At 40.8% G+C, this 12,595-nt stretch overlaps 1 protein-coding gene across 1 annotated transcript in view; it reads left to right on the top strand.

Annotated features, from left to right (window-relative positions):
* Window positions 1–12,595, top strand: part of CWH43 (cell wall biogenesis 43 C-terminal homolog) — a 50,648-nt gene that overhangs the window by 25,193 nt on the left and 12,860 nt on the right. The window contains 5 exon segments of the mRNA XM_007180789.2: window positions 1,262–1,341; window positions 2,917–3,022; window positions 4,085–4,220; window positions 6,545–6,694; window positions 12,253–12,397. Coding sequence (XP_007180851.2) covers window positions 1,262–1,341; window positions 2,917–3,022; window positions 4,085–4,220; window positions 6,545–6,694; window positions 12,253–12,397 — 617 coding nt within the window.

Raw genomic sequence — 12,595 nt, 5'->3', positions numbered from 1 at the left:
TGTCTTCATTGTTTGCTTTTACTAGAATGTCAATCTTTGTCTTTTAACTTGAAATGTAATTTATTTTTGTCATGATTTCCCTTGTGTTATGATTTATTTCCATACTCTTACTTTGTTTTTCTACTTTCTCTAGGCATATTTTTCCTCTTTTTTCTTCTTGCTTTTGCATTGATTGGGTTTTCTTTTTCCTTTTTTCTTATCCTTCTCCTCTCCACTCCTCTTTCTAGGTTGGAAATTATACCTTCAATTTCTTTTTTTCAGTAGTTGGTTATTTTTTTCTCAGAACATTAAAGATAGTATTCCCCTATCGTCTGACTTCCATTTTTGCTCTTGGGAAGTCAGCCATCAGTGTAATCTTTGCTCTTTTGAAGATACAGTGGCTTTTCTCTCTGGCAGCATTTAAGATTTTTCTTTGTTTTGGTGTTCTGAGTTTCACTGTAATACATCTGGATGCGGATCCAGCCCCTCCCTTACTTGCGAGTGTTTGGGCTTTTTGAATCTTAAGAGTCATGTTTTTTTATCAATTCTGGAAAATTCTCAGCATTATTTCTGCAAATATTACCTCTTCCCCATTCTTTCTCTTCTCTCCTTTTTTGACTCCAGTTAGATATGTGTTGGATCTTCTTATTCTCTTCTTCATATCCCTTAACCTCTTTCATATTCTCTACCTTTGTTTTTAAGCTGCCCCTTGTACTAGTTCTCCATTAAGTTTTGTCTAATCTGCTTTTTATCTTGTCCATTGAGTTTCTAATTTTAATTGTTAGAATTATTATATAATTTTATTTCTAGAAGTCTATTTAATTTCTTTACAAATTTTCTTGCCCGTTAATTTAATCCCATATTTCTTAGGTATCCCATGGAATATCCTCTTTTATTTTTCTAAACATGTTAAGCATGCTTATTTTATATTCGATTCTAAAACTTTTAATATCTGAAGTATTTTGGGTTTGATTCAGCAGGGTGTTTTTGCTGTGGTTACTGCTCATGGAGACTTGCTTTCTTGTATATTATTTCTTGTATATATTTGTGATTTATTTTTATTTTAGTTCATGGTTCTTGGAACATTTTTAGGGAAGCTTCTTTGAAACCTGAGTTTAAAGTATGGGTTATATATGCGTGTCACACATGAAAATTAACCCAGGAACTGGACATTGCCCCTTTGCATAAAATCTTGGCCAATAAATTCAATATTTTCATAAAGTTATTTTTTTAAAAAAGAAACTTAGTTTCTTCTAAACAATTATTTCTGGTTTCTGTTTAGTTTTGTGGCTGCTTGTTGGTGTGGGGTTGTTGGGATTAGGACTACGGCATAAAACCTATGAGAAGAAATTGGGAAGAGGGGTAAGTCATTAAAAGTTTTGATATAGAATTTTATATGATATACGGCCTACAGAGCACAGAAAGGAGTTCTGACTTTATTTTTCTTGCAGTGGAAGCCACCAGAATATTTCAAGCAGGAGCATGAAGAAACATGATATATATTAACTTGGCTGCTCTGTGAAGAATGGATTGTAGAGTAGAAGCAGGGAGATAAGTTATGAGGCTTTTTCAGTTGTCCAGGAGAGAGACCTGGAAGTTTGGATGGGGGCCGTGGCCCTGGAGTTGGAGAGGAGTGGATAGACTTACAATAGATTTTGAAAGTAAAGCTGATAGGAGTTGGGGATGGATTAGATGACACTGAATGAGAAGAAGGAAAGAATCAAGGATGACTTCTATGTTTTGGCTTGAGCAACTGGGTGGAGGGTGGTAGCATTTACTGACGTGGGAATAACAGGTTTTGGAGTGATGAGAGCCAGAGTTAATCATAGGTATGTAGTTACATGAAAAGGCATAATTTGATTAATATAATCATGCCTCTTGAAGTCTCTCTTGATGGTTCTGTTCTCTTTATAGGACATTCGGTAAACTGAGTAATATCTCTTGCATAGAGATGAGATTCACATCTCACTGCTGTAGCACAATGAGCTGTTTAGGTTAAGTGGTGGCCCTCCTGTGCAAAGAGGTGGTGCTTACCCTTCTCTCAGCTTGAACTTGTATGTTCCACTTTGAGTTGTTTTTTTCGGTTGTGGTGATAGAGTTGGTCTAATCTGACCATACTCTTTCACAGGATCCCTGTTGTTGATCCGTTGGTATTAGTTTGAAATAGATGGTTAGGGTTGGACACTGCATTCTCTGACTGGGCCCATGGGCTCAAAAGAGGACTCTTCAGAGGGTGCTGTGCTCCTGAACCTTGGCCTTGCCAGCGCAGTGGGGAGCAACACCATGTATAACTCAGAGTTGGCAGACCATTCTGTAAATATGGTAAAGGACTCTGTGTATCCCTCTGTGGTCTCATTCTCTGATATAAGGGTAACCCCTTCCTGCATATGCTTGTTATCATATTCATGCATTTCTTTATATTGTTACTACACATGACACACCTCTATACAATATTGTATTTTTCCATGTTTTTAACTTTATCTAAATAACATCTGACATATATATTTTGCAACTTAATTTTTTATTTAAAATAATCCTGGTGAGATTCATCCATATGGAAATATGTAGCCCTAATTCATTTATTAGGGCTGTATAGTATTCCATTTTATGTATGCTCATTTTTTAATTCATTTTCCTATTTTTCCTATTGAAACAACAGCCAGGTTATTTCTAATTTTTTGCTATTATAAACAATGCTTATCAGAAATATCACTTTCCAAACATTCTTCCTAACTTCCAAACCTAAGCTAGAAATTCACAGGTTATAAAATACCTACTAGCAAATATCTCCATATTATTATGCATTAGCTGTGGGCAGATGCCTAAAAAATATCCTGTGCTGAAATATGAATTTTGGTGGAGAGAGGTGGAGAAGAGTGGATCACTGAAACTGCCTTTGTTCATTCATCCTAAATTATCATTAAAACAATTCCTCAGGCACCAGCCACAGAGGTCTCTGCCGCCATCTGGCCTTTCAGGTTTGGCTTTGACAGTGAAGGATGGTCTAATTTAGAAAGATCAGCTCAACTGCTCAGTCAAACAGGTAAGTCTTACTGAAATTATTTCCAGGTTTTGAGAAACTCCTACTGTTACGTTTATTTTGAGCAAGATCATAAGTAATAGGAGGAGGGTTTGCTGGGTCATAAACTAATCTCTTAAAAAGGCTTTACTTTGGTGGGCGGCTACAGGAGGATTAAACTTCTGTAACCACGTCTGTGTTTGCTTGAGAGCAATTAATTCACTTGATTCTGAACAAAGTCTCATACTGGGTATCTGCAGGAGAATCTTGTCATGCCTTTGCTCTTGGAAATGCCCCTGCTGGTGGCTCCTGTCACTTGGGAACCCACTGTTGGGGACCAGAAAACTGTCAGATTAAAAGGCAGAATGGGTTGGAGTGATGCTCATTTGCAAATCAAATTGCTTTCAAGAGCCTGAGGGCCAATTTTATTTGTTTCCATGCCCTGGGGTACTCATATTTGGATGAAGCATCCTTTAAAATATGTGGGTGTTTGGTTCTTAGATCAACAACATGGAGAATGGAGCAAGAGACTTAAAGGGCTGAACTGTTCTAGTTATTCCTAATGATAAGCATGTCTCCTGAGAAATAGCTGAGGGTCTGTATGATTCTAATGCCATTAAGAAATTTCTCTGGCCCTTAGTCCTTTAGTCCTGATTACAGGCCTCGGGCAAATCTGACCAGGGTATCTGAATAAACTTACTTCTGTGTCAATACAATGGAGGTGTTTGCCCAGGAATAAAACACTACTGTATACTCTATTGTTTCTGAACATAAATTGGATATTTGAGAAAGGTATTAAGCTTATTTGAAATTTGGGAAACGATGTTAATATTTGAAAATTTAGAAAAGTTATGTTTTTATCCTTTCCTACATTTCCTCAAGGTGTCCCATGTTTTAATTGCGTTCTAAATATGGTAAAAAAATTTTTACAGCTCAGATTTGAACCAGTTCACTTTAGTAACTCATTAGGAATTACTTTGGTTTTTGATTTATGAGTAAAGGCAGGGGATTAAAGAATCAAGTTTTGCTAATTGTTTTTACATTGCTATGGTTAATCACCATGTGCATTTTTTTTTTTCTGAACAGGTGCAGATTTCATTACAATTTTGGAGAGCGAGGCTTCTAAGCCCTATATTGGGAACAATGACCTGACCATGTGGTTAGGGGAGAAGCTGGGTTTCTATACCAACTTTGGTCCAAGCGCAAGGGATCACACTTGGGGGTGAGTGTCCCTTCGGAATTAATCCCAAACATATCCCTGAAAGACTAGGCAGCATAGACTTGGAGTGGATAGTTGATATTGTTATACCTTAGTCCTATGAATATATCCCAGTGATGCTTCTTGGAGGATGAGGAGGTGCTGAAGATATGCATATTCCATCCTGTTTTAATGGTTTCCCTTTCGCTGGATACTTTCAGTTCTTCACTCTTATAAAAACCATTTAGGGTAGGAGCTGAAGTTACAGCACTAAACGTGTCTGTCCTGGACGCTGTCCTCATGGAGCTTACATTATAGTGTGAAGAGACGGAAAATAATCATGGACACACAGAAATAAATAATTTGAGATAATGGTAAGTGCTGTGTGGAAAAGGAGAGCGGCTGGGTGGGCAGGGCAGTGGGGGATGCTGCTGTAGGTAGCGTGGTCAGGAAGGTCTCTCTGCCGACCCCATGATGAGGAGGACCCAGGACCCGCTGTGGGAGGAGCCAGTGTAAAGACTTGAGTCCGGGTCAGTCCTGGTGTGCTGGAGCACAGGGTTTGAGGGGGAGCTAGTAAGAAAGGAGGTCAAAGGTGTGCCCCTGATCTTACAGGTCCCATAAGCCATGCTTAGCACTGATTTAATTCAGTTTTTAAAAAAAATAAATTTATTTATTTAATTTTATTATTTTTGGCTGTGTTGGGTCTTTGTTGCTGTATGCGGGCTTTTCTCTAGTTGTGGCGAGCGGGGGCTACTCTTCGTTGTGGTGTGCAGGCTTCTCATTGCAGTGGCTTCTCTTGTTGCAGAGCACGGGCTCTAGGCGCACGGGCTCTAGTTGTGGCTCATGGGCTCTAGAGCGCAGGCTCAGTAGTTGTGGCGCACGGGCTTAGTTGCTCCGCGGCAAGTGGGATCTTCCCGGACCAGGGCTCGAACCCGTGTCTCCTGCATTGGCAGGCGGATTCTTAACCACTGCGCCACCATGGGAGCCCTTTAATTCAGTTTTTTTTTTTTTTTAAACCCCACATTTGTTTATTTATTTATTTTTGGCTTTGTTGGGTCTTCGTTTCTGTGCGAGGGCTTTCTCTAGTGGTGGCAAGCGCGGGCCACTCTTCATCGCTGTGCGCGGGCCTCTCACTATCGCGGCCTCTCTTGTTGCGGAGCACAGGCTCCAGACGCGCAGGCTCAGTAGTTGTGGCTCACGGGCCCAGTTGCTCCGCGGCATGTGGGATCTTCCCAGACCAGGGCTCGAACCCGTGTCCCCTGCATTGGCAGGCAGACTCTCAACCACTGCGCCACCAGGGAAGCCCTTTAATTCAGTTTTGATAGGAAACCACTGGAGGATTGTAAACACGGGAGCAATCTGATCTGATTTACATTTTTGAAAGATCATTCCGGCTGTTCCTAGAAAAACAGATTGTCAGGGGGCAGGAGTGGGAGCAGGGAGACAGGTGATGAGGTAGAGGCATTAGCACAGGTGAGAAATGACAGTGGGAGCCGTGGAGATGGAGAGAGGGGGGCAAACTCAGGAGCTATTTTGGAGCAGGGCTGACAGGACTTCCTGATGGTTTAGATGTCAGAGCTGGAAGTGACAAGGATACACCAGGGTGTTTTACCTGAGTCCCTGATAGGAGATGATGCCATTTAATGGGACAGGAATGACCAGGTGAGCATCAGGATTGTGCTAAATTGAAGATGCCCCTGGACGGTCAGGTGACGTCCATAGGTGCTTGTGTGCAGCCTGGAGGGCCGAGTGGGACAGCACAGGCTGGGCATGTGCATTCAGGGATCATCACTGTAGGCGTGGTTCTGTCAGTGGAACTTCAGGAGGCCAGACAGTGTGCGCAGCCTGAGGTCTGAGCTCTGATCATCCTTTCCACATGTAGTTCTTTGACTTAGAGTGAGGCGGAACGGGTTTTCCTATCTTTATCGGACCATTTGTAATTTCTAATTTTGTAAATTGTTGCTCTGTGTCCTGGCTGGCAAGGTCGTACATTCTCAAATGCGTTGATTAATATTAGAATTGTTTATGCAGATAAGTGGCCAGAGTAACAGTGCTAGTAAAATGGAGTTTGTGTATCCTAATTCTGCCCTTTTCGTGTTTCCGTAGCACTTATTAAACAGAGTTGATAGTGTTGTGCTTGGTGACACAGTGAGACGTGCTGAATAGCCCAGATGCAATGAACAGTCCGGCAGACTGCCCCATACCTCTCCGCCACATTATTGCTCTCAGTGCCCCTCAGTGGGATGCTTGAAGTGTGCGCAGCCCTCTTGAACACATATTCTTAGTCCTGTTTGCATGATATGGTGGGACCAATAGTGACGCACGTGTTTCTTTCCATTCGAGTACAGGATTATGGTTTTGTCAAGATACCCGATTGTGAAATCAGAGCATCGCCTTCTTCCGTCACCAGAGGGCGAGATTGCACCAGCCATCACTCTGACTGTTAACATTTCCGACAAACTGGTGGATTTTGTTGTGACCCACTTTGGGAATCACGAGTGGGTTTCTTTGGTCTTTTTTGAAGTACACAAATGCCAAGACATATTATTAACACATTACTTTGACTTCCATGCATTGACCTTTCTTACTTTCTTCTTCCTTTTTTTTTTTTTCCCGCAGTATTTTTCTCTGTGTTGCTGGTTTTAAAAATCAGGCATAGAGGGCGTTCCCTGGTGGCCTAGTGGTTAGGACACTGGGCTTTCACTGCCGGGGCCCGGGTTCAATCCCTGGTCCAGGAACTGAGATCCTGCAAGCCATGTGGCGTGGCCCCCCCAAAAAAAAAGAAAAAGAAAAAGGAAAAAAAATCAGGCATAGAAACCTTTGAGATGCAGGCAGTCCTTAACGATGGTACAAGGCAGCATGATGGCCATGTTAGCCAGCAATTACTGAGCAAGTGCTGTGCTAAGTGCATTATTGTATTTAATCTTCATTTTGTATAACGTTAGTACTATTATAGCCCCATTTTACAGATAAATAAACTGGACTGCAGGTTAGAAGACTTGTCCAACCCGGGTCACACAGCTAGGAATTAAGTAGACCCAACTCAGAGCCTGCAAGTGCTTGAAACTGCATGGTAAACCAGACTACGGAAAGATGAAATTCCCTTTTCCTACAGGATTACTCCAGTTGGAAGTACTGTTGGAATTTGAGGGTACTAAATAACATTTCCTTTTCCCTCAAGTTTTCAGTCAACTGAGAGGCAGGCAGAGGAATCTGGCAGGAGGATCAAAATATCTCTTTTGATTCTGATAAACGTATTTGGACAACATGGCTTAAGTGTGTCCACATGGACCTGCTAATACATTCCTCCAACAATACATGATGCTGGCTCCCCCAAAGCAGCTGACCTACCTGGCAGGGGCAGAGTCTGCCCTGTCAAACTCTCCCCTTAGTGGAGAAGATAACGCAAGGAAACACCCCTTCTGCAAACCGGCAGGTTCCAGGGAGAAGAGTGAGGAGGTGTTTGAGACAAGCATGCCCAGTTCATTCTTTTTTTTTTTTTTTTGATTTCTTTCCTCTGATAATTTCTCTTCTGCTTATGCGTAATTGTTCCCTTCACTAATACCCATAGCAATTTGTACTTCCTCTTTTTTTTTTTAAAATTAATTATTTATTTATTCATTTATTTATTTATGACTGTGTTGGGTGTTCGTTTCTGTGCGAGGGCTCTCTCCAGTTGTGGCAAGCGGGGGCCACTCTTCATCGCAGTGCGCGGGCCTCTCACTATCGCGGCCTCTCTTGCTGCGGAGCACAGGCTCCAGACGCGCAGGCTCAGTAATTGTGGCTCACGGGCCCAGTTGCTGCGCGGCATGTGGGATCTTCCCAGACCAGGGCTTGAACCCGTGTCCCCTGCATTAGCAGGCAGATTCTCAACCACTGCGCCACCAGGGAAGCCCCCCCAGTTCATTCTTACAAGCTTAATTAATTAGAAAAATCCTCCCAAGAAGTAAAGGGTGAGAGGGAGAGAGGCCAGAGATGATTTTCTAAGTCGGTTCCCCTCCAAGGAGACATGAAGAATGGGGAATGAATTTTATCCCCAAAGAATAACATTTACAACCAGTGACTTAGTACTGAATAAATCACGAATAATGCCAGCAATATGTTGTTAAAACAAAGATAAAAGTATATAATTTATACTCTACCATACTAAACATTCTCTAATAGTAATTGAAAACACACATGCAAAGTGCTTAGCGCTATAAAATATAGCATATGGGCCCTGTGCACATTAATGACACAAGAGGCCACAGAGCTTTACAGTGACATATAGAACATTAGAAAAACAACAAACAAAATACGGGTAGCAGGCATATTCGTTTTGTTTAGGTGAAACTTACAGTATGACAGAACCCAACATTGTTGTACTGTAAGTTTCACGTAAGCAAAATGAGTATGTCTGCTACCCATATTTTCCTATTACTTCCCTTTTTCTCGCAGTATTACATGGATCTGTGAAAGCATACTTGACTATTTTCTGAAATAAGTCAGAGCATAAGGAATATAAACTAACCATTCAAATGTAATTAATGTGAACTGTTTGGTAATCGGACTCTTGCTGGTCTTAGAAATGGGAAGGGTGTTTGGAGGACGGATGGTATAGACAGTCCACATCTCTGTAAAAAGATGTTTGAAGAAACGCCTTCTGTTTCTCCCAGCAATTTTCAGGTTGCAAGTATAGGCATTCAGAAATCATTCTGCTGAGCTTAAATTGCACTTGAATTGGATTTATCTTTCAAAAAATAGGCACTTTTGTGTTTAAAGATTGCAAGGTCTCAACCTAAGAAACAGTTGAGTATACTCCATCCTGTTTTCCTTTGCTTTTTTTCCCCTGCCCCCTTTAACTCCCTCTGACCTCTGAAATGTGAAGAATAGACTTGTGAGGGAAGAGCAGACTAAAATATAGCCCTCAAATTGTTTGGAAAAGAGGAGAGAAGGATTACCTTTTCTAACTTTCTATTAACCACATATTTAAAGCCCTGTAACTAACAACATACCCTTTGCTTGCTACCTTACTCACTTGATTTAATAATAATGATGCCAACCACAGCAGTAATGATAATAGCTAGCACCTGTCAAGGAGATGTGCCTGTAAGGGAAGGGAAGGGAAGCAGTATAGTTTAATGGCTAAGAGCATGAAACTCCAGAACCTGGAATCAGACAATCTGGTTTGAATCCTAAGTCAAGGTGTATCCTTCACCAAATTATTTAACTATCCTGAGCCTCAGTTTTCCCATCTGTAAATCAGGAGCGATAATCCTACTTACAGGATTCTTGAGGGAATTAAATAAGATATATTATCTCATGCAAAGTATGTGACTAGAGTAACTGCTCAATTAATACTGGCCATTATTATTAAAGCAAATCAGACACCTCTAAGTGTGAAGCGCATTGGGCAGCTTTAAAAAAAGTCATTCATCAAACTCGAATCAAGCATCTATTGTGTCCCAAGCACAGTGCCAGGTGCAGCCTTTTCCCTTAGAGCCTTAGCTCTTGTCTCACTCTTTAGAAGCCCTGTCCACTCCCAACAAGTGACATGAGAAAGTTCATGTTTCAAATAACTTGTGAAGCCATCACTACGTATTTTTGCTTACCTTTGTTTTTATAATACTAGATAAAAAATTCTTACTCTGAAAATATATTTAGTGATTTCATTTTCTAGTGATTATGCCATATAAACATGAAATCATATTAGGAATGAATTACAGAATGCTTATGCATGTTATTAGCTGATTCAACAGGATTTCTAAAATTACTGACGACACAAATATCTCTTTACAACCAATAAACAGAAAATAGCAGCATTCCTTAGAAGTTACTTAGGTATACACCGTAACTAAAATTGGTATTATTTTAGGTAATTAACTGAGCCACCAGTTAATCACCGTGTTTGTTTCTTATAACATGCATAAATGTAGGAAGAAGAAAGAGCACAGAACCTGTAGTCTGTAGTTACAGTTTTGGTTCTGTTGTAAGATAAACTCAGTGAGCTCCAGTTCCCTTGTCTCTGAAAATCAGATAAAATTATTTTTTCTAGCCCACATCATAGGGCTATTGGGCTGATCAAATATCAACAGATAAGAAAACATAAAACATGTGTTCAGTCTCTCTCTTTCTCCCTCTCTCCTAATTCCTCCCCCTCCTTTCTTTATACCCATACATACATATAGGTTTTACTTTTATTATTATCACTGGATAAAATTTATCTCCTGAGATAAAGCCAAATTCACAGATTATTTTCCAATAATATATTGCTAAAACATATTTGAATGAAAGCTCTATCTGTGGTGCAGTGACTTTGGCATTCTCTAGATTGGATTTGAATCCCAGTTGTGTGTCAGAAGGAATAGAATTTATTGCAGACTTAATGAAGGGACTACTTACCACGATGTTGGAAGGGTCAGAGGAACAGATAAGAGGTGCTAAGGTACTCAGACATTAGTAATGGTGGGGAATCAGTACCATCCTTAGGGCTGAAGGGACAGGTAGAGGAAACAGTGTTCCCAGAGCCCCGTTTGATCTGGAACCAGAAGAGGGGCCACCAGGCATGAGGAATGCAGCTCGAAGAAATACTCCAATTTCTCTCTCTTCCTACCCAAACCTCACTGGAAATTAGTAGACAAGGAAGCCCAGGAGATGAAATCTGCAGAGACCAGCCTCCAGGGCATAGAGAAGGGCTGGGAATGGATCTAGGCAAAGATGTTTAGCAAATGGTCATCCTTTTCACTCTTCTGTTTCTTGAGACATCTTTTAATAGTGCTCAGCTGTCTATACGTAAGAATGGATAAGCTTAGTCCTGTCTTCTGATCCTACGTCAATGAGGTTTCTCCAGTCTTCTCAGCTCTCGGTGATCTCCCTCTATCTTCCTTTGTCATTGATTTTTCTTAACAGTCATTTATTAGCTGTCTTACTCCGTAAGTGCCTGTGTTGGTCTGCTGCCTATTTGCTTTTGGATCCATTCCTGGTTCAGCTCCCTTCCAGCTACAGATTGCAGGAAACCACATTTCCCAGAGTCTGTTGCCTTCTGGCTTCTGGGTAGGTTTAGCCAATAGGACGCACTAATGCAAGGCTGGAGGGCTGGAGGAGGGGAGGAGACAGAGTACTTCTCATTCTCTCTCTCTTCTTTCTCTGTTGTCTCTGGCAGCAGCTAAGTCTCTTCTGTGGCTCCAACTCCTCCTTCAATGGCCCTGGATCCTTCCGAGTAGCTTCCTCCATAGTACCGTTTCCCACCAGGTAGGACTGGCTTGTGGACTCTGGGAATATCACCTCTTCCTGTTGTCCCTCTAGCCCTAGAGGTGGTAGTGGTTTCTCACTGTTACTAAACTCTAGTTGCTTCACTGATTCCTGTTTGGCTTCCTATCGCCTAGTAGCCAATCCCTTGTATTAAATTCACTTTGTTTGAAACACCTAGAGTGGTTTCAGTTTTTCTTGCTGGATCATGCAAATATGATGTCCCTGTTTTTCCTCAGACAGACTGACTATAAACCCCTCAGAGTCTTGATGTACTTGCCTGATTGTCTCAGTTACACACTTATAGTGCTTAGCATGATAAAAGCAGTACACTTAGCCAGTATTTGACCAGGAGAGCCAGGGAGGCTTTCAGAAACTGTTCAGTTGAAGGAGCTGAGTAGCTTAACAAACCTAGTGTGTTCTGTGAATGTTAGGATTCTCCCTCTTACCGGTACTCCTTGCTTTTTTTTTTTAAAACTACTAATTTTTAGCTGTAATACTGATGACCAGGTCTTAGATTATTGTTATAATTTCTTCTGATGAAAAGTTGAGCAATTGCTGTTTTTAGATATTTATATCCACTCGACTCCAAATGATTTGTGGGGAAAGGTCATGTTGTTCTTGGTCAAAAGTTTGTCAGCCTGCTCATTTGAAGCACTATAGCTGTCTTGCTCATTTGCATAACATTAAGTCAATGTGTCCTAGTAGGAATTATTCTGGGTTTGTGCAGTGTTTGAAGATATTCTTTGGGAACTTAGTTAGGTATCTAATATTTTTAAAACATTGTTTTGCAAATACAGTAAAGAGGTATATTTTTGCATTTTTTCAGAGATGACCTCGATAGGAAACTTCAAGCTATTGCTGTTTCAAAACTACTGAAAAATAGCTCTGAGCAAGTGATATTTCTGGGATATATCACTTCAGCACCTGGTTCCAGAGATTATCTACAGCTCATTGAACGTGGCAATGTGAAGGTAACACAATCTTAATAGGATTTCTGATTTCTTAAATAAAGTGTTTCTTCTTCATGTTTTGAAAAACCTAACCCAACATTGTAATATGTATCCTGATTATCTACTGCTGCATGGAAAACTACCAAAAAACATACTGGCTTTAAGTAGCATTCATCTCTTTGCTCATAAATCTGCAATTTGGACAGGACTTAGTGGGCA

This window comes from Balaenoptera acutorostrata, chromosome 5, assembly GCF_949987535.1.
Source record: "Balaenoptera acutorostrata chromosome 5, mBalAcu1.1, whole genome shotgun sequence".
NCBI classification, from domain to species: Eukaryota; Metazoa; Chordata; class Mammalia; order Artiodactyla; family Balaenopteridae; genus Balaenoptera; species Balaenoptera acutorostrata.
This window is presented reverse-complemented; position numbering and strand designations above follow the sequence as displayed.